The sequence below is a fragment of the Taudactylus pleione genome, unplaced genomic scaffold, assembly GCF_031769625.1.
Source record: "Taudactylus pleione unplaced genomic scaffold, aTauple2 ptg000041l, whole genome shotgun sequence".
NCBI classification, from domain to species: Eukaryota; Metazoa; Chordata; class Amphibia; order Anura; family Myobatrachidae; genus Taudactylus; species Taudactylus pleione.
The window spans coordinates 25,187,816-25,214,896 of NW_028284443.1; the positions used below are offsets into that span (position 1 = coordinate 25,187,816).

Genomic DNA, 27,081 nt, shown 5'->3' on the forward strand with positions numbered 1-27,081 from the left:
GACCTGGATATATCTGGAGATAGATCTGACTTGACATGCATATGTAACTGCATCTTTTTTTAACACATTTCACTTTGCTTTTTATGTACAATTTGTCCATCTTTACATGAGGCCACGAGCATACATTCAATAGGTCACATTTTAAGAATATTGAAAGTAAAGGAAACCAGATGATAAAGATTTTCTGGATTTCCATTGTGTTCTGAATTAAAATTATTTGCACAGGAGGGGTTAGGCTGGCTCTGGTGATTTATCAGCAACTACAAGAAAGAGAGAGATATAAAGCATCGTTACATTTGATAACTGAAGATAGGAAAAGCTAGTGTTGATTAGAGGGGCAATATGGATAAATGCGTGTGTTGCTGGTGGTAAACCATTGTGAGCAAAAAAATGTAGAAACCGGATATAACAGAGGAAGATTGTTTGTAAGCTACAGATTCAACTTGGTCTTATAAAGGACATTACAAGTACATTCATCCACAGTAAATGTTTATCCCTAGACCAAGGTTTCTCATCTCCAGGATTTTATTAAATCTTGCACATGTGAGTCAATTTATTTACTGTTGGACTAGTAATTATACAACCTGTTTCATCAGACAAAGAACAGGACATGTTGTACATCAGGATTGGCATTAATATCCCCTGCTATAGGCTAACCATTAATCACTTGCCTGGCGTGGTCGCATCAGATGCAACCATGCCAGGCTGGGCTTTCCCTGACATGGTAGCAGCTTATGAGTCCAGTCAGAAGCACCCACTGGGCAAGATAATCTTCTAGCAGCCGCCAATTTCAGAGGGACCTCCCGGCCCCAATACACCCGCAGTTCTACCTCCAGTGTGTCCTGATCAGTGTGCAGGGCTTTTCCAACAGGCCTAACAGCTATGTGGTGCCATATGACACTGTCTTGCATGAACACAACAGGTGCCACAACACGTGAGCCAACACCATCAGTTCACTTGACACAGTCTGTTCCCTGATGAAGCACCTACTGGTGTGAAGGACAGTCCAATGCCTGTGCCCATTAAGACACCAGCCCACCTCCCATTGTTGGTTCTTTGTTGCACACTATCCCTGCATCCAATACCTGTCACACTCTTACACCCAGACACCTGTTCATGGAACAGCTTTGATAAAATGGATGTAAAATACATTGCTAAAATTACCCAAATGTTGAGTCCCACCACCTGTGAACTGGACCTTGCCTCAACCAAGCTTCTAAGAGGGTGTATGGACATGATTGGCCCTGTATATGCAAAAATAGTTCAAAGCTCTTTGGCTTTTTCCTGAACCACTAAAGGAAGCAATTGTTAGACAACTTCGTAAAAAACCTAATCTAGACCCCGACTGCATGTCCAACTACAGACTGGTATCAAACCTTCCTTTTTTAGGAAAGGTTATTGAGAAAGTGGTGGCAACTCTGCTTAAACCTCATCTGTCAACCCATGATATATATGATCCCTTCCAGTCAGGATTCAAGAGAAGACATAGCACTGAAACAGCCCTGGTATGTGTGATCTTCTGATGGCAAGAGGCAGAGGTGACGGTTCAATCTTAATCCTTCTGGATGTCGCTGCAGCTTTTGATACCGTGGGCCATGGGATTCTAATTGAGCACCTGAAAAAGTTCTGTGGACTGGATGGCACAGTCCTTAGCTGGTTAAAATCAATTCTCACCAGCAGGTCACAAAGTTTCTGCTGGAGTAAACTCTTTGTCACCAGTGCCACTTCCATGTGGTGTCCCACACGGTTCTATACTATCTCCCATGCTTTTTGCAGTATACATTCTACCACTGGGTGAAATAATCAGACGTAATGGTCTGGTCTACCACTGCTATGAGCCTGGAGTGGATGAGTGCCAGTTGTCTGCGACTGAACCCTGATAAAACAGGTCCTGAAGATAGGTCACATGACAAGGCTGCAGCATAGCCAACCAACAGGACTAACACTTGGGGGATCAGAATTACAAAATACTGAACATGTGCAGAATCTTGGTGTTGTCTTTTGATAGTGGCTTGACACTTAAACATCAGGTATCAACCACAATCAAATCCTCATACTTTCATCTGAGTAACATTGCCAGAACCAAACATTTAATCCCCTCAAAATATCTGCTTAAAGTCATACATGCTTTTATATCATCACGCCTAGATTACTGCAATGCCCTCTACCTTGGTCTCCCACTAAAAGAATTGCACCACTTGCAGATGGTACAGAATGCAGCTGCCAGGCTATTAACCAGCCAGCCCTGTTCCATCCACATAACACCCATTCTCTACTCCCTTCATTGGCTGCCTGTAAGATGGCGAATAGTTTTCAAGATTGGCTTACAGTACCTAGAATCTCCTGGGAATTAATTTGGGGGTCGAGATTTTCAGCTTTGTATCTCCGACTCTATGGAACTAATTTCCCTGCACAGTTCGAGAAGCCCCCACTCTAGAGTCCTTCAAAGATAGACTCAAGACTCATCTTATCACCCAAGCAATTCACTAATGTCCCTTGTTAAGCTTGTTTTGTATTTTGTGCTGTAAAGGCAAATGTAAAGCACTTTGAGTCCTATTAGGAGTAAAGTGCTGTATAAATAACATTATTGTTGTTAACAATATTATTATTATTATTATTATTATTATTATTTGAAAAGAGGATGTAGATGTATGCTCTGTTGCTTTAATGTGGTTGGCGGAAGTTGCATCACTGCCATCCATTTGTTGTTCAGGAAGTGCCTCCGCAGGCATTGTTCATCATGACTACGGCTAGTAAAGAGACAGTTCTGCAGCTCTCTAGTGTCTTCTGGTGATTTGCACACATACCACTTTACAAAAAAGACATATACACAGCTCATGTATGCTTTAAACTAACAAATAATAAACAATATGAAATGGATATAGCATTCACGCACATGTATGTAGCACAACTAGATTTATAGTATATGTTTTTAAACCTCTGTATATATAATGTTGAAACATTCAGTCTGTTTCATGCAGCTTAGCATTATCCCACTTTCCTATTGCAATCACTCTAACATTGATAAGTTGAAATTATGCAAAGTTGATTTTATACATAACCTTTATAAGCTATTCTCCTTCAAAATTTGCTGATGAAATATCCAGATTAGTAGTTCTTGCATACTGATCAGTATGCCATTTGCGTGCATGGTGCTAAAATGAGGTTTAAAATGTGTATTGAGATTTTTTTGAAAATGCTATCGATGCTTTAATGATAATAATGATTTCTGTATGCGAAGATACATTTTTTTTTTTCTTACTGTATATTAGGTTTACAAGTCCATAGGGAAACTATCATAACCTTATATGGATGGGAGTACCAGTCAATCAAGTTCCCCCAGGGGTCACACATTCCGATTTTATGTCACAGGAGTCTAAATATCACGCTGCTCACCTTTTTCTCATCTATAGATGTGTCCTCATACTACTAGCCTCAATACGCCATGCAGCGCGAGACACCTGGCATGAGTGAGCTGCCCAGTCCTGTGTGACTCTGCTTGCCCCAGCAACTTTTTTGCCCGAAAATGCATCTGTTGCAATACGATGCAACTAAGACACACCAGGAGTCTGTGAATGAAGCACAACGGAACTTGGCGTTGAAATAATCCCGGGTCACTGCATCATAGCACTTCATACACAGATTCAGACCCAGTGGCACACAGATATACAAGTTTTTCATATCAAATTTATTCAGTGCAGTCTCCTTTGTTGCATCACATTGCAGCTGAGATGCATTTTTAGGTCAAGAAGATCTCAGTGCAAGCGGAGTAGTACATATTCTGGTGTGGTGAGAAGGACTGTGTGGCGAAACTACAGCAATAGTGTATTAGTCAGGTATGTGTAGGCAGGGGAGGCAGAGTCTGCCCGGTCATACTCCTGAGATTTGATTTACAAATGATTAGAATAAAACAAAGAAGATATTTCTAAGTTATAAAAATCTTTTGTTTATTGTAATCATTTTTATAGTTAACACTCACTAGCTTTGTGGAGCTCCCATCGACTGCAGGGAGATGAGAGAGAAGACAGCAACAGCTCAGCCTCACTTCGGTATAGTCAGACACTGCTTGCAGAACTGGGGGTGAGGCCACACCACGGGCAGTAAGCTGCAGAGAAAGAGAGCTAATAGAGGCATGCCTCTGAGTATACAGACGTGCCTTGTGCACTATGGAAGATAATTATCGCACTACTCCCCAGCCCACCAAATTTACTGTGAAGATTTGTGCCCCTTCCAACTCCATCCTGTAATTAGCAGCATCTGTGCATGCCAGCTCCCCTTTCCTATTCTTAATAAGATATATGTATGTGTATGTATATATATATATATATATATATATATATATGACCAGGCTAAGATCTCTTTGGCTCTTACGGGACTGGGTAACTATCCAGAGCATTGCCAGAGCCTCAATTCAAACACATGCAACAAAGCTTATTTTTTGCTCCATGTAACAGTGACTGCAGTTTTTAGGCAACATTGTATCACTCATGCTGATTAAATTTTTTGGACTTACTTCAAGTCAGTTAATATTAGCTCAGTTACATACTGCCACTCAGGGCTATACAGTTTGAATGATTGGCCATGTAACCAAATCGCCTTTTATATTTAAATAATAACTAGAATGTAAGTGATTTTTATGGAGGTGTATTGATTAAATTTTAGAGATTTGTTTCTATTAATAGTTATTGAATTAAAGTTTTAAAATATATATATATATATATATATATATATATAATCCCAGGGCCCCTATATATATATATATATATATATATATATATATATATATATATATATGTGTGTCCCTAAGATACATAAAAATCAGGACAGCCTGCCTGGCCGTCCGATCATTTCAGCAAGGGACTCACTATTGAGTCATGTATCGGAATATCTAGATCACTTTTTGCAGCCGTGTGTGCAGGCTGAGGGTACTTACCTTTAAAGATACAATTACTGTATGCTGCTAAACAAGCTACAAGATCTTGAAGATCTTTCTACTAATATGTGGATGTGTACCCTAGACATCACCAGCCTGTACACTAACATACCACATAAGGAAGGTATTAGGGCTACTTTTGATCTCTTGAATAATAATGATCTATATGCGGGCCCTGAGTTAAGAATTTTTTTGATGCTCCTTGAACAGGTACTATATAAAAATTACTTTTATTTCAATGGCCAATTCTATTTGCAGCATACGGGATGCGCAATGGGGTCACATGTAACCCCGGCGTATGCGAACACATACATGTTTGCCATTGAAAAATACTTTTTCTTTAATAGAGAAGTCAGAGATAAAATATTTTTTTATTGTCGCTATATAGATGATGTACTGTTGTTTTGGCAGGGTGATTATGACAGTTTTGTCGGCCTAATGGAAGATATTAATAAGAGATTGCCCTATCAAATTTACCTTTCATCTAAGTTTAGAACAGGTCAATTACCTTGATGTCACAATCAAAAAAGGAAGGTAGTAAACTTAATACTTAAATCTTTACAAAGCCGACAGACCGTAATACACTACTCATAGCATCCAGCCACCACCCTACAGCTACTAAAAAGAGTCTACTCTTTTCGCAACTAGTTAGGGTTAAAAGGATAACTAGCGATCAAGAGAAATTGGATGAAAATCTTGATAAGATGTGTGCCAAGTTGAAAAATAGAGGCTATACATTCGAAAATCTAACACAAGCTAGACAAAGAGTGTATGCACTCAGTAGAATTGATCTATTAAAAAAAGTGTTAAAAATAGTACAGATAAGAGAATACATTGGCCACGGAGGTATACGTTAGCCAATAGCATTATTAATCAGACCACACGGAATCTATGGCCTATCTTCCAACAAGACAGAGACCTTAAAAGTCTAAAACAAACCAGGATCCTCTCGTGCCTCAAAAGTGGTAAAAACCTTAGGGACCATATAGTAAAATCAGACATTACAGAGTTTGAGAATATCTCTGATAACACACAAAGAAAAAGTGGAGGTTGCCATAAATGTATTGGCTGCATTACGTGCAGCCATATGATCTGTGGAAAATTTTTTACACACACACATACAGGCAGAAAATATAACATTAGGTTTCCACTTACTTGCTCTAGCTCATTTGTCATCTATTTGATTAAATGCCCATGTGGAATTTACTATGTAGGCAAGACCATCCGTTCCTTTTAAGGAGCGGATGGCTCTGCATAGGTCTGCAATTAGATCAGCACTGAGTGGTAAACCATTGGAGCAGCCTGTGGCCAGGCATTTCGTTGAGAATAAATATAATATGGCAAAGTTGAGACATATGATAATTGATCATGTCCCTGAGAACCCCCGAGGGGGTGACCGACATAAGGCTTTGTTGCACTTAGAAACGAGGTGGATACACCTATTAGATACGGTCAAACCAAAAGGCCTAAATGACCGCTGCATTTGTATGACTCTTTAGATTATGATTATATGCTCTGGCCAAATAATATGTAGGACACCTGAGTGGCTAAGCCACTCTTTTTTACCTGTTGATATGTGATTTACTGTGGCTTTGAAATATCTGCATAGTTATGTAACACTTCATATAGGTCTAGCTCTATTATAATGACCCCTTGGCAGTATGTTTGTATGTCTTATTCAGCAGTATATGTTGTCCTGCTATTTGCAGTTATATATATGATATAGGACTTGAGATGGTTTTTATATTACAAACTGTAACATACCATGCTTTTAAATATTTATAGACTTAAGGTGCGTACACACAGACAGATATATAGTTACGATTATACTTTTAACGATATATCGTTCATATCGTTCATTTTTATGCAGTGGACGACCAACGATGCACGTTCCCGCATGAACGATAACGATATCTATGATCGTCCGTGCATGCAGGCCAATCTGGACGATATCGTCAACTTTGCATGTTCAGAGATGTGGCAGGATGACTCACTGAAAGATATCTTTGAAAGATATCTTTCATGTCGTTGGTGGTACAGATCATCCCGTGTGTATGCACCTTTAGTTTGTGTGTGTTTACACACGCACCATCACGTGGTGTCGTAGGCATTGTGTGTATGGTTGCCTTGATGACGATCTGACTCACGCTGACGTCATCGGGAGTAGCCGGGCGTTGGTGAGTGAGCCGGAAGTGGGCTTGTCTGGTGGTACATGCGCTGAGGGATGGGGTATAAAGGTAAGAAGTTATTTTGTAACTTTGTATGTCCTGATGACGAGTTGTGATTAAAACTCGAAACATTGACCCATGTGACGAGATTGAGACGTCTTTTTTTCAAGTCCGGAGAGTGACACTGGTCTGCCTTACTTACTAACTGACTGATATTTTATCTGCCATCTCACAATCTTGAATATTTTTATAAACTGCACAGATTCTTATTCAGTCTGTTATTAGTGTTTATCTTAGCAAGCTGAGCATCCACAGGCTTAGAAATTAGAGTCTGCTGCTGTATTGATCTTTTATATTAATCACACACAAAAATAATTAGGAGTCTACTAAAAGGAGACAATCTATAGAAAGCTATTAAGGGCAAGATGCTCGTTTGGTGCCACTATTTTCAGATGGTGTATACAGCTGGCCTCCAATTTCAATACATGTTTAGCTTTGTCACCCCCACTAAGCGAAATTTACTGGCGCATGTTATCAGATGGAGTCCTAAAAGAAACATCTTGTAAAATTTCAAGGAAAAACTTCTCCCTGTTCTAAGGGATTACTAGGAATGTTTCGTATATACCAGGTTTAAATGCATAAGGGCTAATCCTTTAGATACTGAGACCTCTAGTGGAGCCAATACCTCCACCAACAATCAAGTGGAAGCGGATCCATCCCTTACTCAGAAGCCCCCTTTAGGGTAAGCACCCGTGCACAGTGTGTGTCCAGAAAGTCACTACACAGAGAGACAATCAATGGAAATGGATCTACAAAAAAAGAACCGAAAGGAAAACAATTTAATAGTGTTTAATCTATGTACCAGGATTTCAACTTCTGACAAATAAAAGTGCTCAATAAACATTTATCATTTGTTCAGACAAACAGATTTGACAACTTTTTGTGGAAAATTGAACTTAATAGATTTAAAAGACAACTGAGAATCAAATAATTTTTTACTTCTCTGATATGGCACCCGATACTTCATATGACAGGTCTGCAATCTTCCCTCAGTTCACTTTTGAACCTACATCAGAGCTCCTCAACTAAGTGTTTAACCCACAATCGATATGACTACAGTAGAACCATCAAAATTAGATAAAACTGTACATTACTGGTTGTGAAAGAGAAAGTATTTAGTATCCCAAGATAAAAAAAAATAAAAATAAAATTATAAGTGTAGCACATGGGTCCAAGAAAAATTAGACTAGCCTTTTATGGTTGTGAATACAATCAACTAGTTGCCATACATTTGAAAGAATCTAAACATAGTCTGGTGACTTTACATTATAAAAATTATAGTTCAAGTTCTCCCTTTGCTCAGAGGAGGTGACAGAGCTAAAAATTTATTAAAATTGTAGATCAGGTGGTTTTAATGAGCATCTTGACCTCAATAGCTGCTTATACATGAGATTGCCTCCTTTTAACATGCTTGATTCTTGGCTTCTGTCTTTATACAGATTTAGGATTTATGACTACTTTATAATGTATAAAATATCTGTGTCCTTTGTTTTGCTTGTCCCTATAAGTCATTTCATACATAATACACTTATGAAGTTTTCACTTAAGTAGATTTAGAACATTGGGCCTGATTCAGACCCACTCGCGAGTGGCTGTCCGCTCGCAAGTGGGTCGATGTTATGGACTGAGCATGCGCACGACGGAGGGAGCTCCGTCGTGCGCATGCGCCAGACGCGACGAGCGAAGGAAAGTCCTTCGCTCGTTGTGTCCGATCAAAGGGGGCGTGCTGTCAATGTTGATTGACAGCACGCCCCCTTTGGTGGGCGTGCCAGGGGCGTGCCTCCCTGACGGGGGCGTTCCCACGGGAACGCCTCCAGTCAAAAGCCGGCCCACTGACATCACTAGTGATGTCAGTGGGAGTGATTTTGGCTCTGATAGAGCCAAAATCATTCCGGAGCTTGCGGTTGAAAACCTCAACCGCAGGCTCCGGCTCGCAAATCGATGGTCTCGACCATCGCGACCATCACAATGCACGCTCGTATAGCCTGTGGGTGGTGACCCACAGCTATACGAGCGTCCAGGAGGACGCTCCATGAAAATGGAGCCCGGCCCTCATTCAGAGTGTGCGCTCTGCTCAGAGCGTACGGCTCTGAATGAGGGCCATTATGCAGTCTATTGAATTGTCTGCTCCACTGGCTCATGTTACATGTTATGGCGATGGTTCACTGTTTTGTCTATTGCATGACTTGTGCTGTTTCCTGGAAGCTTCGATACAGCGCATCACAGGCTGTTGGTGCCACTGGATCCCGCCAGTGTGCTCATTCGTCATCTTTCTCACTCTGATGAATGAAGTGTTATACAGTATAAGGTAAGGTGTGATTATGTCTATTAATTCCTGACTAAAGTTTGCATTAAACTGAAATGTTGGGTTAACTTTAACTTAATTATACCCTTGAGTGCAGTGGTTTGTTTTTCTGCGAACACCTGTGTCATATGCTATAGAGGGAATGCCGGATGTTTTGGACGTGTGTGTATATGTGTGTGTGTGTGTGTGTGTGTGTATTTATGTATGTATGTATGTATGTGTGTATTTATGTGTGTGTGTATATATATATATATATATATATATATATATATGTAATACAAACACACACCCACCCCTGTACACAATCCAAGATTGCACATTTTGATAGATGACTTATTTCAGTTGGGAACTTACACTAATGCTTAGTAATTTTAATTTGGAACTCATTACTTTGTGCCTTTTGAAATACAAGTTGTATTTGTAGGAATCGTGTTGCTTTGATCATAAACACCTATAGATAGATGGGTAGTGTACCGGGCAAAAAAAAAGGCAGTCACCACCCAATGAGGAGGTTGGCCAACATTGTCTTATTTTTAATTACATTTAAAGCTGCTACACCGCTGTGACTGAAACTGCAGTATGAAATCCAAGATGCAGATGCACACTTTTGACACTGGGGCCAATCCAATCAGTTGTGGAAGGCAGATTCTGCTCACAGCTTATGGAGGTGCGAACAGAATCTGCCTACCGTAATGCGCAGAAAAATAGGTTGATTAATCATTGCTGATTCATACCACTTTCAGACAGAAAAATCCCTAAAACCTGGGTTTTTCCCATATCTTTCAACCCGGGAAGGACCCGGGAATTTGCTCCTAACCCCCTTTCACACAGCATATAATAACCGGGAAATTCCCGGGTCGACCCCTTTCACACAGAACACAGATTATCCCTGCAATATACAGTGTGTCATAATAAATGGACTGCTTTTATGGCACACAGAGATGAGGTCATGAAAAGTGCAGCCCGTGCACCGCCATCTCAGCCAATAAGCGCTGCTTACTATGCCCGGAGTAGAAAAACCCGGGTCGGCACCTTTCAGACAGCCGCCAACCCGTGTATGACCCGGGAAAAACCCAGGTAAATACCTGGGTCGAAGTACCGGGAATTAGGTCCCGTGTTGACCCTTTCAGACAGAAAACAAACCCGGATCGACCCGGCTAGAGCCGGAAAATTACCGGGTTCTCTGTCTGAAAGGGGTATCAATCTACACCTAAGACCAATAGCTACAAAAATATTTTTTTACATACTGAAATCATACATTATAAACCACTCCATGCAAATAGATAAGTCTAGAGTAATGACAAGGCAGTAGTGTTATGAAATGCAGGATGAGAGAGAATGAAATCCTGTTACAAAAGTAGCTTTATAATAGCATGATACAATTCATAGGACATACTATGTATTATGTAATGTTTAATTCTATACCTCCAGTAGAACTATAGGAGACACATGCACTGCACTTGCTAATGTTCAGGTGTGAAGAATTGTGCTCTGCTCAAGTCATGAGTGGGGGGAAAAAACTGCAGATATATTTGCTTAAGCAGAAGTGTTAAGGGAAGTTTTTTTGTAGTCCAATGTTTGTTAATAATTACCTGTTATATTGTAAAAAAAATTCTGACCTCCAACTGCCAAATTATTGAGCACACACTACATTATGTTTGTTGATTATTTCAGATTTTGTAAACGTATAACTCAATATTGCTTAATACTGCAGAATATTTATACTTGAAGGGTGAAGGTAACATTAATTATGCTATTTTCCTAATGACCATGAGGTTAATGGCCCACCAGAGGAGCTGAATGAAGCTGTGGCAGCATTTTACAGATAATGACTTTTCTGAGAAGAATATCTCTGTTAACCTACTTATGCTTATTAAGTTAAACACTTATAAACAAGATAATATCTGCTATTACTGCTCTCAGTCCATCTTAGGGCTCTATATTTTTAAGTTCCCATTAGAAATTTCAGCATTCTAAATTTGTGGTATAAAAAAAACGTAAAACAGAGAGCTTTGTTTTTGAACTAAATACTATACATGAATAATTTTAATTTTTTTGTAAAGGCAATATGTAACAAATCTTGGCTCCTGAACCATTAGGAGCTAATAATGATGATTTCTTATTCAGGGTCAATAGGCAGATCCACAGGGATACCATGGGGTGTGTGTGGTCGGAGAGGTCCGGGCACCAAACAGTTAAGCTATAGCTCTCAGGATGCATCGGGCCTCCTCCACATATACCCAGCCACAGGTTTTTCGTTTGGTGTGGCAGTATAAGGTTGCACCTTTTTTTTACAGGGGGACCTCTTCAGCAGTCCCAAGCCTTTATGTTTATTTTATGTTACTTCAGAGCAAGCAGCGCTAGGCGTCTTATTGGACACCTGTGCTGCTGCTCCATCTACCTCTGCCGGCGCCGCAACACCGGTAACTGATCCAGTGATTTTGGCGGGCGCCAGTGTGGCTTAGCTAGCAGCTCCACTGGGGACCCAGGACTGTAGCCGGGCAGCAGTGATGCAAGTAAGTGGCAGTCCTTACCTCCGGCGGTGGAGACCTGCCGGAGGGCGCTGCAGTGGGGCGACTGGTTTGTCTGCTCCCCCATTAGACTACCGGGGCAAATTAGATCAGGCACCGGGGACTGTGGCAGCGGCCATTTTTCACAAGGGCAGTGCTCCTGGAGGTTAATGCAGCACAGGTGAGGTAGGCTCTCCCCCGGCATTCCCTCCCCCAGCCCAGATGGCGATCCCTCATTAAGAGCTTTCCCACTTCTGGGCAGCTCCTCCTCCTACCCTCCTCCCTATATGAGACACTCAGTAACTATTATTCAGTGCTCTGCTGAAGCTGCTGGTCTTAAAAAGTTTGGGTCGAGTCTCCCTGTATACATCTCCCCAGGGGCCTGGTTATACAGCGCTCAAATCCTACCAACCCATGTGCTTGTGTAGTTGATTCAGAGCCCATTGTAATTATATTTATATGCATTGTATGTGACTTGTGCTAGCTCTGCTGTGGTGATACACTTTAACTTTCTGACCGTTATTCAGATCACTGCTATTTCTCCTTAACCCTCAACTGCCAAGTGTGTAGGGTTTCAATAGTTCTTCACATTTACTTGTACTTGTGTATGCTGTCACATTGCATTGTTAGCTTTACACTTATTGTGTGCTATTTACTGCCTATGTCTTCTGAAGATAAGGATAAACAAGAGGCTGAGGCCCCTGTGCTGATCACATGCAAATCCTGTCTTGCGGGCTTGTCCCTTCAGGATTCCATACAGGATGGTTTGTGTACTAATTGTTATAGATTTACTCACCAGTCCACATTACCAGCCCCGGTATATGAGCCACCCTGGGTGTCCTCCTTATCCCAGGTCATGATGCAACTGGTGGATTGTTTAACAACTCCCATGCTGCCTTCTCCCGTGGGGTACTCACAGCTGTTACAACCTACAATGTCTGTATCCCATATGCAGTCTCCTTGGATGGATGTTTATGCCCGTCAGAATATGGCTCAAACGTCTGCCGCCTCTCTGCAAAAGTCACAGGCAGGCAGACCATTAACCACCAAAGCACATAGGCGGACTGTATTATCCTCTCAGTCCATCCAGCTTTCAGATTCTGATACATCATCTCAGGAGGCACAAGGTTCTCTCTAAGAGTCACACTCTGGTGAGGAACACCGTCAATCAACAGTGGATGTTCCTGATTTAGTGAGGGCGGTTAAATCAATCCTGAATATAGAGCATTATGAACCGACCCCTGAACCAAAAACCCCATTGTTTAAATGTCAGAAGGTGGTTAAGGCTGAATTCCCTCAATCAGAACAGCTCGCTGAGCTCATGGGAGAAGCTTGGGGTCCCACAGAGGCTAGTGTCTTTTTACCCTCTCCCTAATAAGGAGTGTACTTTTTACCCTCTCCCTAATAAGGAGTGTACTGAGAGGGAAATCACTCCCACTGTTGATTCACATGTGGCATGCTTAGTCTCTGGCTCGATGGCTCCACATGACAGTCACTCAGGCCTACATGCAAGTTGATCTTCCTGTTCCAAACAGTGGTACAGCTCATTCTACTCTGTCTGTGGGACCCTCGTGGTCAGTTCAATGTGGCACTTCTGTTGAACAATTGTGCAAGGCGCCATTTGGTCTTCCGTCCACACCTTTCTCAGGTTCTACGCCTTTGATACCTTTGCCTCTCAGGGTGCTTCCTTTGGGCGTCAGATTCTCCTTTCTGCTCAGGAGTGTTCCCACCCTGCTATGGGACATCCCTATGGTATCCCTGTGGATCCCCCTATGGACCCTGAAGAAGAAATTAAGAGTTATGGTAGACTTACCTTTGTTAACTCTTTCTGTGAAGTCCATAGGATCCACAGGGTGCCCACCCTGACACACCTGGCCTCAATGGGTTTTTTTCTCTCTTGATCACAGATTCCTTCATCTTCTGGGAGAGTGTTTCTTGAGAGTAATGTTCTTCCTTCTCCTCTTTCCTGCTCCTGCCTTGGGCTTGTTTACAAAACTGTCTGCCTGCGGCTGGGGGTGGGGTAATTGTGGAGAAGGACCGATGCATCTTGGGAGCTAAAGCTTAACTGTTTGGTGCTCGGACCTCTCTCACCTCACACACCCCATGGTATCCCTGTGGAACCTATGGACTTCGAAGAAATAGAGTTAACAAAGGTTAAGCTACCATAACTGTTAATTTTACAAGATCAATGTTTCTTTTAAAAGAAAACATGACATCTCTGGTAAAATGAAACCAAATTATGTAATTAGTAATTGTATAAACAACATGCCCTCATATGACACACTGGTGGTGGTAGTGGTTCCGTCTTGTTTTTTAATGCTCTGTAACATGATATAAATAGGAAGGGCTGGTGTTGGGTGTGTGCGATTTTTATCTAATGTTTTTTTTTTAAACTGAGTTAGCTGAAAGTACAGCACAATCACTTTTGAATCTTTCAGTTCTCTGCAAATGCATTGTAGGTGTCACAGGGTGGTATAATGTGTTTACAGGGTCCACTGGCTGTTAGGCATGTAGAGGCTTGTATGTGTGTGCAGAGGTGAAAAGACTAGTGAATGTATGGATGTATAGTATAGTGGCATAATTATATTCTGGTCATTTGTGTGATCAGTATCCTACCTGATAACAATGTGTCAAAACATTTCTAAAATGTTTTCTGCAGGTCACAGATTGTTTAATATTGCTGCTACCTAACTTTAGACTTAAGGTGCCCATCCACTAGAAGATTAATGTGAACCATAACGATATCATTCAATCGTTTTCAAACCGCTTGCAAAATGTCTAAAACGAACAGCCATGCGCGCTCCCGCTGGTCGTTTAGACATCTGTCATCGGGCAAACATGCTGGGCAACCTGACGATAACGTCAGGTTCAGCATGTTTGCAGATGATTGATTGTGCCTACACTGAACGACTGCTCATTCAGTGGAGGCACTTCACAGACTGACAAACGACTGCACGATTACAATGTCGTAATGCCTGTCTTTTAGTGGATGGGCAGCTTTTATGGAGGTCTATGTTTATGTCAGGGCACTAGGATTGGGTGAACTTAGCTCAAGGACCGTAGGGTTGGCTGGTGCATGAGAGGAGTGATGGAAGCTTTATGAAGCTCCTCCTCATGAGAGGGAGAACAGAGCTGATACAAAGTACCAGGAGACCGAGCACTAGAAGGAGTGGACCTTAGGTAAGCAGCAACTGTCCGGAATACTAATCACACTGTTCTTAGTGAGCTGGTACAGCGAGGATGTCCACAGGCAATACTGGATGTTGAAGACCATGCTGATTTCTGTAAAGTAGAGAGTTCTGATGTTTGCGCTGGTAGATTTTTTTTTTTGTCATTGATTTAATTTTCTTTTTCCAGAGTCTTCACTGTATTAGTCCTATATCTTACTATTTAATTGAGGTAATAGAACAGTTATCATGTATTTGATCCCATTCAGACTGCAATTCTGGATTTTTATGAAAAATTGAAGATTTGAATAATATCAGATCCCTGGGGATCATATCTTTATCAGTATATGTGTGAGGTTAACACTATCCAACCAGTTAATAGTTCCTCCCTTTAAAAAATCTTCCAATCTATAAAAAACTTTAGATACAGATTACATATTTTACATTTATGCATACACCATCATGCCAAACCTTTACCTGTAGCATCTCCGTTAACCAGGCTAAGCAACGTTTTCCTCCTTTGGTGCCATCGTTCAAAATTGCAACCCAAAAGACAAAATGGTTTACAGGGTGTCACCTCTATTACAACATAGGCAAACATTAAAAATTTGAGTTTTTTCCCGTCCTTCCATTTATGAAGTTAGTTTCCTCAGGGAATGTTGATAATTTTTAGTATGGAGATGAAGACCTTCAGAATTTTGTACTGTTGATTGTGAGCAGGACTAACTGTGGCAGGGTTCACTCAGTAGAGGCTGAAGCCTCCCTGGGTATGCAGGGCCTGTTTGGGTTCCTTTGTTTGGATTGGGTCTAGCATTCCCAATATGTGTCCTATGGTAAAGAAGGTGGAGAAGGAAGGGAGGAGCAATGCATCACATGAAAGTGACACTTGTGCTTGGGTTTGCCTACCCCTGCAGTAGACAACACCTCATCCTCAGTAGTCTCTTCACTGCCTATATTCTGAGCCCCTTTCGCAAGTGTCATTTAAGATATTTTTAACTTAAGGAGTGTGGTTTCCTCCAAAGCCATCTTCCATCGCAGAGCAGTTATGATGTGGGCAATAACTCAGTGGATCTCTTTTGCTATTCTTTAAACTAGATAATTTTATTGCACTGTTGTTCAGAGACTTCATCATAGGGTATTATTCTTTTAGAAATATTTCTTATTGCAGCTTATTTAGATCTGCAATAAGTAGATATTAAATGTATTTTATTTATTTATTTTTTTTAAACATTTTTTTTTTTAAACATGGTGCCAAATAAGTTGATAAGCACAGCTTCTCTCATATTGTTTTACAAACATAACGCGATCTCTGGATGGCGTTATGTGTCTTTTTACCTGATGAAGTGGAGAAAGGCCAAGAAGAGGCATTCTCTTCCTCCTTTTCTCCAGTCCTCTGGATGGCAGTCCTCTTCCCCCAGCTGACTGGTTGTCCTCTTTCTCCAGCTGCTTGGTTGTCCTCTTTCTCCAGCTGGTTGGATGTCCTCTTTCTCCAGCTGGCTGGCTGTCCTCTTTCTCCAGCTGGCTGGCCGTCCTCTTTCTCCAGCTGGCTGGCCGTCCTCTTTCTCCAGCTGGCTGGCCGTCCTCTTTCTCCAGCTGGCTGGCCGTCCTCTTTCTCCAGCTGGCTGGCCGTACTCTTTCTCCAGCTGGCTGGCCGTCCTCTTTCTCCAGCTGGCTGGCCGTCCTGTTTCTCCAGCTGGCTGGCCGTCCTCTTTCTCCAGCTGGCTGGCCGTCCTCTTTCTCCAGCTGGCTGGCCGTCCTCTTTCTCCAGCTGGCTGGCTGTCCTCTTCCTCCAGCTGGCTGTCCTCTCCCCAGACTGGCTCTCCTTGCGTGCCGGACACATGCTTATGCGAAAGATGCAAATAATAATAATTATAATTATTTTAAAAGATTATAATAATTATTTGTAGATAATTTCACTGAAATAAGGTGATATCAATTTTGTAATAAACTGTGTTAATTTAAGACATTGTGATGTCAACTTTACTAAATAGACCCCTTAAGGGGCCTATCCATTAGCAGATCTTTCTGTAAGATGAAAGACAAAAGATTTATCCCTTGAAAACTCCTGGGGCTGCGGTGACAGATATCTGTCATGTACATGACAGATTTTTGCAAACGACGAACGATATTGCATGACATCATTCAGGGAGTGGATTTTTTTTAATGTTTCTATTCATTTTCATAAAAAAAATCGTTCGTCATTTACCGCGACAGATATTGCTAATATCTGTCAGCGATAAACGATAATTGACCAACATGTTGGAGAGACCCAATTTGTCGGCCGCGGGAGTGCGCATTTTTATCGTTCAGAGCCTATCCATTAGCAGATAAATTCGTTCAAATTTATCTGCTAATGGATAGTCCCCTTTAATAATAAATTTGTGGCTGTCTAATGACAGGTTGTAAAGTTATCTGTTTCTCTTTAACATTCAAAGAGACACTCCCCTTCATTATTATTAGGTGTTTTTATTACAGGAAGTGCTTTTTCTATATATAGTTTAAGAATGTAACTGGAAAAAAGATGTTATACTTTTACAGTGATAAGAAGAGAGGTTTATTTTTTTTTTTAACTGCCAACTATATCTGATGAGTAAGTATACTTTTCTTATATATTGCAATATAGTAAATACTGTATGGTAACACAATACACCAAGCAGCGTGATATGCCTGGCGTGAGTGAGCCGCTAGAACCCATGAGACTCTGCTAGTGTAGGGTGTCTTTTTTTGCCAAAAAAGTGTCTAAGTTGCAATTTGACACACCGGGAGACTGTGCTGATCAATTTGATATGTGGCACTTGAATGAAAATGGAACTTGGAGTGGATAAAAGCTGCTGCCGTTGCATCATAACACTTAAATTATGATTGAGAGACTCAGTAGCACACAGATATTCAGGTGTCACTTACCAAATTAATCAGCACAGTCTCCTGGTGCATCTCATTACACATTTTGGGCAAAAAAGACGCCTGGCTCACGGGACCAGTTGCCACCAGGAGAAGCTGTTTTAGCGCGACTGCAGCAAAAATGAGTGAGGACACATCTGTACATGTTTGTATCTGTGTGTGTGTGTGTGTGCATGTGTCTGCATATATGTAAATATATATACTGTAAACACTCATGCACACATGAATTATGCACATATATGAATTTGAATACATGAGTGCATGATTATACATTTGTTTGTACAGTATGTAGATACTTATATGAGTGTAAATATATAGTACATGAATTATGCACATAAATGAATGTCAATACGTGTGTGTGTGTGTATATATATTTATGGATGTCTGTTTATGCATACTGTATATACACACATACACAGGTGTGAATGAATGTATTTATATGTGTGTGATTATAAATATGTGTGATTGTATATACATATATATATATACACACACACACATAATGTATATACATTATATAGTGTTTGTGTGTCTACATATACGAGTATTAAGATTTTGCCTACTTTTATTTCTGTAGCAGGTAACATGAGTGTGACAGAGGATAAGATCACGAGTGCACCAACAGATGATTATCCAAATGTAATATATTACCACGTCAAAGACTTGGACACTATTGAATCCATTTTCATACCTACCCTTTATTGCATTATATGCTTCTGCGGACTTGTTGGAAATTCCTTGGTATTGTGGATTTTAATATGCATTAAGAAGATGAATTCAGTGACCGATATATATCTTCTAAACATGGCTGTTTCTGACTTACTGTTTGTCTTTTCACTGCCATTCGCAGTATATCAAATCAAAGATCAGTGGGTGTTTGGAAATGCAATGTGCAAAATATTGTCTGCAATGTATTACACTGGTTTTTTCAGTGGTATTTTCTTTATAACAGTTTTGAGTGTAGACCGGTATTTAGCAATTTTGCATGTAGTTTTTTCACTCAGGATTAGAACTGTGAAATTAGGACTTTTTGTTAGTTTTAGCATTTGGACTTTTTCTGTTCTGTTGTCTATACCAAATCTCCTATTTTACAAAGAAGAGACAGATAATGATATCACATCTTGTGCAGTTTCTTCTCCTGAAGGCCAAAATATAAACTGGACACAGCTGTTCTCACTTTTGCAAATCAACATCTTTGGTTTCATCATCCCTCTTACTGTTATACTTTTCTGTTACTCTCACATTATTAGGACGTTACAGAACAATAAGAGTCTGCAGAAAAAATATGCTGTCAGATTGATACTTGTACTCGTCATTGTGTTTTTTCTGTTTTGGACTCCTTATAACATAGTAGTTTTTTTACAAATTTTGGATTTAATTGGCACATTTGGTGACTCCGATTTTTCAAAAGGTTTGGAGGACGTAATGCGTGTAACTCAGGCAATATCATTTGTACATTGCTGTTTAAATCCTGTTATTTACTCTTTTGCTGGTGAAAACTTTAGGAAGCACCTGTACTATATGTTTTGTAAGCTTTTAAAATGCATACGCATAAACAGACGGAGTTCCTTTGAAAGCTCAGGAATAGATAAAATGTCTTCCTCAGGAAAAGAGACCAAATCTTTTTCTTTCGCTGATGCTGTTGTGTGAATTAAGCACACAAAATCCCAAACACAACTAGGAAAAAAAACTGTATAATAGACTGTTTATCAACTTCAGTTCTTCTGTTTATGTGCTGTATCTAGATGTCTGTATTTTACAGGATTAAAAGATATTTACTCTTTCAAGCACTGAATTATTAAATTGGGGAAGAAGATGTTTATCAAATAGTGTCTGGGTCAATGTTTCATGTAAGGCTCATTAGGAAACTCCCTGCAAATGCTGTTTCGAGCTCTGAATCAATCCCCTCTTCCCCTAGGTCTACTTCATACATGCCTACCCTCCTGGTTTTCGCGGGAGGCTCCCGATTTTCCGTGTAACCCCCCCCCCCCGCACCCCCGGAAGAGTAGGCATCTCTCAGGCAATGAGGACAATGTCCGCGCCGATCGTGGGTCTCCGTGTAGGGGCAGGGCTTAATGACGTGATTCTACATGAATCACGTCATTTGGCCCCGCCCCTAGGTAAATTCTAGCCAATCGTGGTGATTTTGTAGTGAGGGGGTGGGGCTTAATGACACGTATAATCAGGCCCCGCCCCCATCACCACCCTCCTAATTCTGTTACCCGGGCTTCTTCAGGGAAAGAACTGACAAGGTAGGCAAGTATGGTCTACTTTGAGTTAGGAGATTTTTTCCCATGTCAAATCCTGTGAGAATTGGTGCTCCAGGTATGACAGCCATACTTGCTTACTTTGAAAAAGCATTTCAGGGAGAATGTGAAATTGCATTAAAGTGGGTGTCAAATGCTACATCTGAGAGGTGTGTCATAAAAGTGACTGACATCCAAATGCAAAAGAGCCCCAAAGCAGTTCGTAAGATCTGCTAGATGATGAAAACATGAAGATACTTTTCAGAAAATGCATGTAGCCATAGGGATCAATGGGGGAGATGTATTATAACGGCACATTAAGTACCGCTATAAAGCTTCCTGCTTCGCCTCTTTACCGAGGTGAAGCAGGAAGCACTAACGATGAGATGTATGAACATCTCATCGGTCGGAGCTGGGGAGTGTTAACTCCCCCCTCCGCCGATCCTCGCTAGAGACCACAGCGCATCAGCCTAGTGCTGATGCGCTGTGTCTCAGTCTCAGCCGGCTCCACTGAGCATGCACGGGATCTCGCAAGTATCGTGAGATCCCGCGTGCAGCCCTGGAGCTGGCAGCCACTGCAGCAGGTACAGTGCTGTCCCTACTGTAGGGATAGGGCATCGCCAGGTTGTAGCTGTCGATAGAGACCGCTACTGCGGGCAGAACGGTCAGGAGAACTGACCGTTCATACATGCCCTGCCATTCTTGTAGATAGCAGCGCCGATAATGACAGGAGCCCCTGTCACTTACCGCCAAACCCCCGATCATACATAGGGGAAAAGCGGTATCAGCGCAAATAACGTGCGCTGATACCGCTTCTGAGCTTCATACATCTCTCCCATTGTGTCTTATAACAATGCATGGAAATTATACTAATGATCACATTTGAAAATAACATAGAAACATAGAATTTGACGGGAGATAAGAACCACTTGGCCCATCTATTCTTCCCTAAGTATATACTGTATCTCTGTTTTTTATATAACAGCTACATAATGGGAGTAAGGTGCAATCAGGGAGATTGCTACTGTTTCAGGGAGTCTCCATGACAATCAGGGAGAGTTGGAAAGTATGAGTAAGATGCTTGGCGCAGTTTATATTCTGTTTTATAGATATGTAGTGTACTGGGAATTACTATTTGCATTTTTCTTGTGGCAGTGTAAGTTAGCACCATGCTGAGTGGGGTGATGCATGGCGCTGCTCAGTCAGCGGTTCCTGGTCCCTGGCATATTTCTCAGATAAGCTTCTTTTTCGCACAGCTATAGCCAGCAAGTCCACTAGTGGAGTACAGGGTACATGTTCATTGCTTTCACCCAAAATCTTGCCTAGGGCACTAATTTGGCTAGGGCCCCTCCTTGCACTTTTGGTATAAGGCACATGCACCTCAACATCACTCACAGGGAACCGAAGCAAGAGGAGGATTTCCTCCATAACAGACGGCAGACACTGTGGGGCGGCACAATCCCATGGAATGCAACTGTGACAGCTAAACCCCCAGTTGGTTGCGGGCACATACTATGCAACCATGGCAATTAAGTGGTTAACAAATAGCATCAGTTGGTGTTTGGTTTGCATATTTTATTTTAGTGTGATGTCTTATGTGGTCATTGGATATTACAGATGCTTTTTTGTCCGTTAATATATGCCAAATGCTGTCAGGTATGTATTGACAGATGTTTGGCTTATAACTCCTATAATACTTCAGATCTAAAAATCTTCATATATTGTCCTGATGTCCGTTTATTCAGAAGTAATAGTGAAAATGTGCATTGCATGTGAGCTGAGAGTGTAGCAATTGGGGAGTTGAATGGTGTCTTACTTTCTCATACCTCCCAACATTTGTCTTTTACAGCCCGGGACTTCACGCGTTTCTGAAAAGGGGCATGGCCTGGCAGTAAAGGGGCATGGCCTAGCGACACGCCCCCCATTTACATCAATAATGGGCGTGCCCAGCATGTCCGAGATGCTGGGCGGCCCACGAGCTTCCTCCCCGCGTTGTGAATAGATGCAGTGCGCATTCGCACGGCATCTATTCTCTCTGCTTACCCGCTCCCCCCAACTTCCCTCCCACCACGGGACACTGCAGCCCACGGGTGGGACAGCGGGACAGTCCCAAAAAGACGGGACTGTCCTGCTGAATTTGGGACAGTTGGGAGGTATGCTTTCTGGACTCTGCTAGGTGCTGTATTTTTTAATTCTATAGCAGTAGTGTATTCTGCAGTGCAGTTGAATCAGAAAAAAAGCAATTTTACATATGATTACAGCAATGAAGAGAGGCGCAAGCTTTCTGGTGGGAGGGAAGGAAAACTTGTCACAAAGTGTTGCTTAATCACTTGGGGCTCTATTTATCAATATTTTTTTACTAAAATAATGTGAAAAAGGACGGGGTAGCGATAATTGGCGTCGGCGCATGCGTCACTGAATTCGCAGGGACAGAGCTTTCTCACAAGCTCTGTCCCTACTTGGGAATGTTAATACATTCTTGTGATAATTCCTAAATTTGCAATGCGACTTTAGGTGAAATGATCACGCTACAATCTGCATTTGAAATGTGGATTGAAGTAAATAGGGGCCATAGTCTACAGCAGTGTTATAGGGATGTAGTGGTGAGTTTGACACCTAGAATGTCGACAATAAGAACAGGGACACTGTGAGGTCGAACCTGGCATGCCATCATGTTAATAATGTGATATAAAGCATTTTAACAGTGTTGGCTTTACAACTTCAAACATGATGCTTTAACCTGTAAAGTGGCTGATGCGCGGTGAAGCACAATTTTGTGTTCTGGGTTCCTGAGCTTTCATGGTGGGGGAGGACTGCTATGTTGCATAAGAAAAAGCAACACAGATTGTGCAGGACTGGGAAACATGCAAAAGAACTATGAATACACTGACTGGACTGAGGAGACCCACTGATGAAATTGGGATATTGACATATAGACACACTGACAGTATCACCCTCTTTCCCCCCTATTCAAACAGCCACAGATTTTATTTTCCTACCTTTACTGTAAATTAGATGACTCTTAATGACATAGGGGTTCACTCAGCAAATGATTGGTCTGTTCTGCCGCTGACCCTCTTTTTTGTTACTCCACTTCTGAATTCAAGACCATGTAAATTCTACACCCAGTAACCATTATGTACGGGAATTGGAAGAGTTATAAATTACTGGAAACTGTCCCATGCCTGTAATAGTACAGTATAACCCAATGAAACAGAAGGTGAGATGATCCTGCTTGCTAAAGCCTACAATCGAAGCGCCCTTATTTACTGCAGTGGCGTCACAAGGGGGGTGACATCAAGGTGCAGGTTCCCCTTTAGTGACAGGAGCCTTTAAGTGCAGCACTCTGCTCCTGTCACAGTGAGGGAGCCGGCACTCCGCACCTCCGGCACCCCCCACCACTCCAGTGATGACCATGGGCCGGATTAGGCTGCGAGTCTACGCCCCTTCCATGAGGCCACACCCTGTCCATGAGGCCACACCCCCTTTCGGCGGGGCGCATCAACGCTGCGCGCATGGCATCCCGGGACACCACTGACTTATTGCATCAACAAAATTGCTGTTGCATTGTTTTTGAACACTAGCAGCGACATCAATTTGTTGTTTAAATTATACAAAATTGTTATTAAGAATTTATCATATTTAAAAAAAAAAATGTTGCAGTGTTCTTTATTTGGTCCACAGTGCACTTAAGACAAAACAAACAGACTAAAAGAAAGATGAAAATGCTCCTGTGACCAGGATTAGGCAAATAGAGCTTCCATTGTGATATCCATTTAAGTAGCAAAGTCTGATAATAATTATTGTCAATGAAGTAAGCTGTGTGGTTCTGTGGGTAGTGAACTGTTATCTGAACCCACCAGGCTGTTGGGATTCTCAATTCTACTATTTGCCTACAGGGCAAATATCATGTCTAACAAGTAGCCTCTTATTGCTCATTGAAAGCTTACTATTTATGTGCCAGAGGCTAACTCAGCACGCTATATATCCTGCAATAACATATGGAAATACTGATAAGATGAAGTTTAGGTAAACATATTTGTGAGGATAAACAAATCATTGCTCATATGTATATGGATGCAGATATGTTCTAGTTTTTATACTGTAAAACATATTTTCATTTAATCATAAATGTAAGTTTTACTTAATGTTTTCTGATAAAAGGAACATTTATTACAGAACATGTTATGGAAAGATTTTTTGAAAATAAAATAAAAAAATTTGACTTTAAAATGACCTCTGCCCAAAATGCAACAAGCGTCATAAATCATTAAGGCAATGGGCCTGATTCTGAGTCGGACGATTCATTCTTCTTACTTTTTTACACTAATGCGAGAATCCATCAAAGTGTGCAGACGACAGCCTATACTGCCCACTGGGCTTCTGTCCTCAGATGTAACCATCATTAGTACTGTATCTGCACCAGCCGCATGCTAAGTGCTAATGATCCATAAGAAGCAGATGTCCTTAGCCATCCGAACACTACAATCCTGCATGGAAGTTGGATTATCCTCCCATGACAGTCCCACAAAATGGGGCTGATCCTTGTGAACGCATGGTTGCCACCCAGTTACTACCTAGTGTAACACGGGGTATTGAAATGAGAATTCCAGACAGGCAGGTATTTTGGTAAAACAGGGTCTTTTTAATGGTAGCAGACACTGCTCCTGTTTTTAACTTCCTTTTTTTATAGAAGAACAATGTAACTCCATTAGTTATTCTTGAAAAAGTAGCCAAGTGCTACGAAGTGCTTTGGACACATCCGGGCAAGTCGAATACAGAGCAGAATTATGCTGCAAACATCTGAGCGGGACACGGCCTCTGATGTCATCTACAGCCGCCGCAACCGCACTACACACAGCATCGAAGGACTCAGCCGGCACGGGGAGGACTGCAGTATCAGTCTGAAAAACCCTGACCAGGTAGGGCGAGTGATAGAGATAGTTTACCGCTTTTGATTCTGACTATAGCCCACATTTTTGGAAAAGAGCATAAACATTAGTGCTGGAGTTTTTTATTTAATTTTATTTATTTTTTATTTCATTTTATTTCGTTTATCCCAGTTATTCTATTTACTTTTATGGTTTTTATTTTTATTTTCTATTTATTTTTATTATTTATTTGTTTTTTATCTGGTTTTATATTTTCATGTTCTTCTCATCCTTTTATCTTTTTGCCACTCCTATTCCTGCTTCCATCCACTTACCGTCATATTTATAGTATATTAAATATAATATTAACACATATTTGCGCTCAATCTACACCATTCAACTGCACCTTAGCATATGTGAGTTTAGGCCTGCACACATACAAGCACAAAACATAAAAATAAACAAGCAAACATAAAAGTTTCAGCACTCCTTGTGCTGATCAGTCCTCCAGGTCCTGGCACCCTAATGCTAACCACCATCCCCAGCCTATCGCCTGGCCAGTTTGTCCAGCATCAGGAGCCATGAGCAACAGTGGTGCAGCCGGTGCAGTCGTATAGAGCGCTGTATGCCCTGGGGCGGAACCGGCCACACCCACAATCTGTATTTGCAGGGCACCCGCTGCGATGTATGTTACGCAGCGGTGTGCCCAGGCAGCCCTTCTCTCTCTCCAGAGCTCCACCTGGATGCATGTAACTGTCCTGGTTCCTGCACTGTGTGTGGGGACTCGGGAGACGTCATGATGTGTTTCCCACAGTGCCTCCTCCTCTGCCTGCCGCCTCGCCATCTTCTCCTCCTCTCAGACTCCGGAGCTCCGCCAATTTGCCTGTGACTGACCTGGTTCCTGTACTGTGTGTGGGTACTCGGGAGAGACATCATGACGTCTCTCCTACAGTGCCTCCTCCTCCCCTGCTGCCTTGCCTCCTTCTCCTCCTCTCAGACTCCGTGCTGATGCACTCCAGAGCTCTTCCAGGCTGTGACTGTTCTGGCTCCTGCACTGTTTGTGGGGAGAGACGTCATGATTTCTCTCCCACAGTGCCTATCCCTCTCCATGCTGACGCCTCCTCCTCCTTGTGCCTTGTAACTGTGTGGGAAGGTGAGGGTGCTGGGGACACAGACATTAAGGTGCAATAACTGGGGACACAGACATTAGAGTGCAGGTACTGGGGACACAACCATAAGGATGCAGAAAGTGGGAACCCGGATATGGAAGTGAGGGTGCAGGGGACACAGACATTAGGGTGCAGGAATTGGGGATACAAACAAGAGGGTCCTGGGGAGACATACATGAGACTGCTTGGCATACAGACAGGGTGCAGGTGCTGGGAATACAGACATGAGGGTACAGGTGCTGGGGACATAGACATGAGGCTCAAAGAGGCAAGTGTTGGTGTTTCAATGTGGGTAATATTGGGAGATGAGGTCTGGGGTAATGTCTGGTTTCATTTTTGGCATACATTACATGGGAGTTCCGCAAGGCCACGCCCCTCCCCTGGAAGACCACTCTCTTTAGAAATGATGGGGGGGCACCGATATATCTGGCACAGAGAACCAAAATGTCTAGTTACGGCTCTGGTTGGCAACCACTGGGGAACCACTTTTTAAAATAATCTTTTTTCTTTTTTAGAGCGGTGACAGTCATTGCCAGCCCTCCTATAGGTCATTGCATTTAAAGATGTTACACACTCAGAGGAGGTGTGGTTGGGACTGTCATAACACCAAGACTAGTAGCAAAGTACTGCAAGCAATCGATTACTCACTGATTGTACTGCAGTTTTATGGACAGGTTACACAAGAATGTATTGATATCTGTCTCATGAATTATGCTGGGCATACACGGCAAGATAAAATGTCTGTCAGACC

General features: G+C 41.8%; 2 protein-coding genes across 3 annotated transcripts in view; both read left to right on the top strand.

The window, feature by feature from the left end:
* The window catches only part of IMMP2L (inner mitochondrial membrane peptidase subunit 2), a 1,207,428-nt gene that overhangs the window by 113,197 nt on the left and 1,067,150 nt on the right, over nt 1–27,081 (top strand). The window lies entirely within an intron of this gene.
* Nucleotides 18,630–19,694, top strand: LOC148538043 (C-C chemokine receptor type 4-like). The gene has a single exon (XM_088456370.1). It carries the CDS (start codon nt 18,630–18,632, stop codon nt 19,692–19,694), a length of 1,065 nt encoding a protein of 354 aa, XP_088312496.1.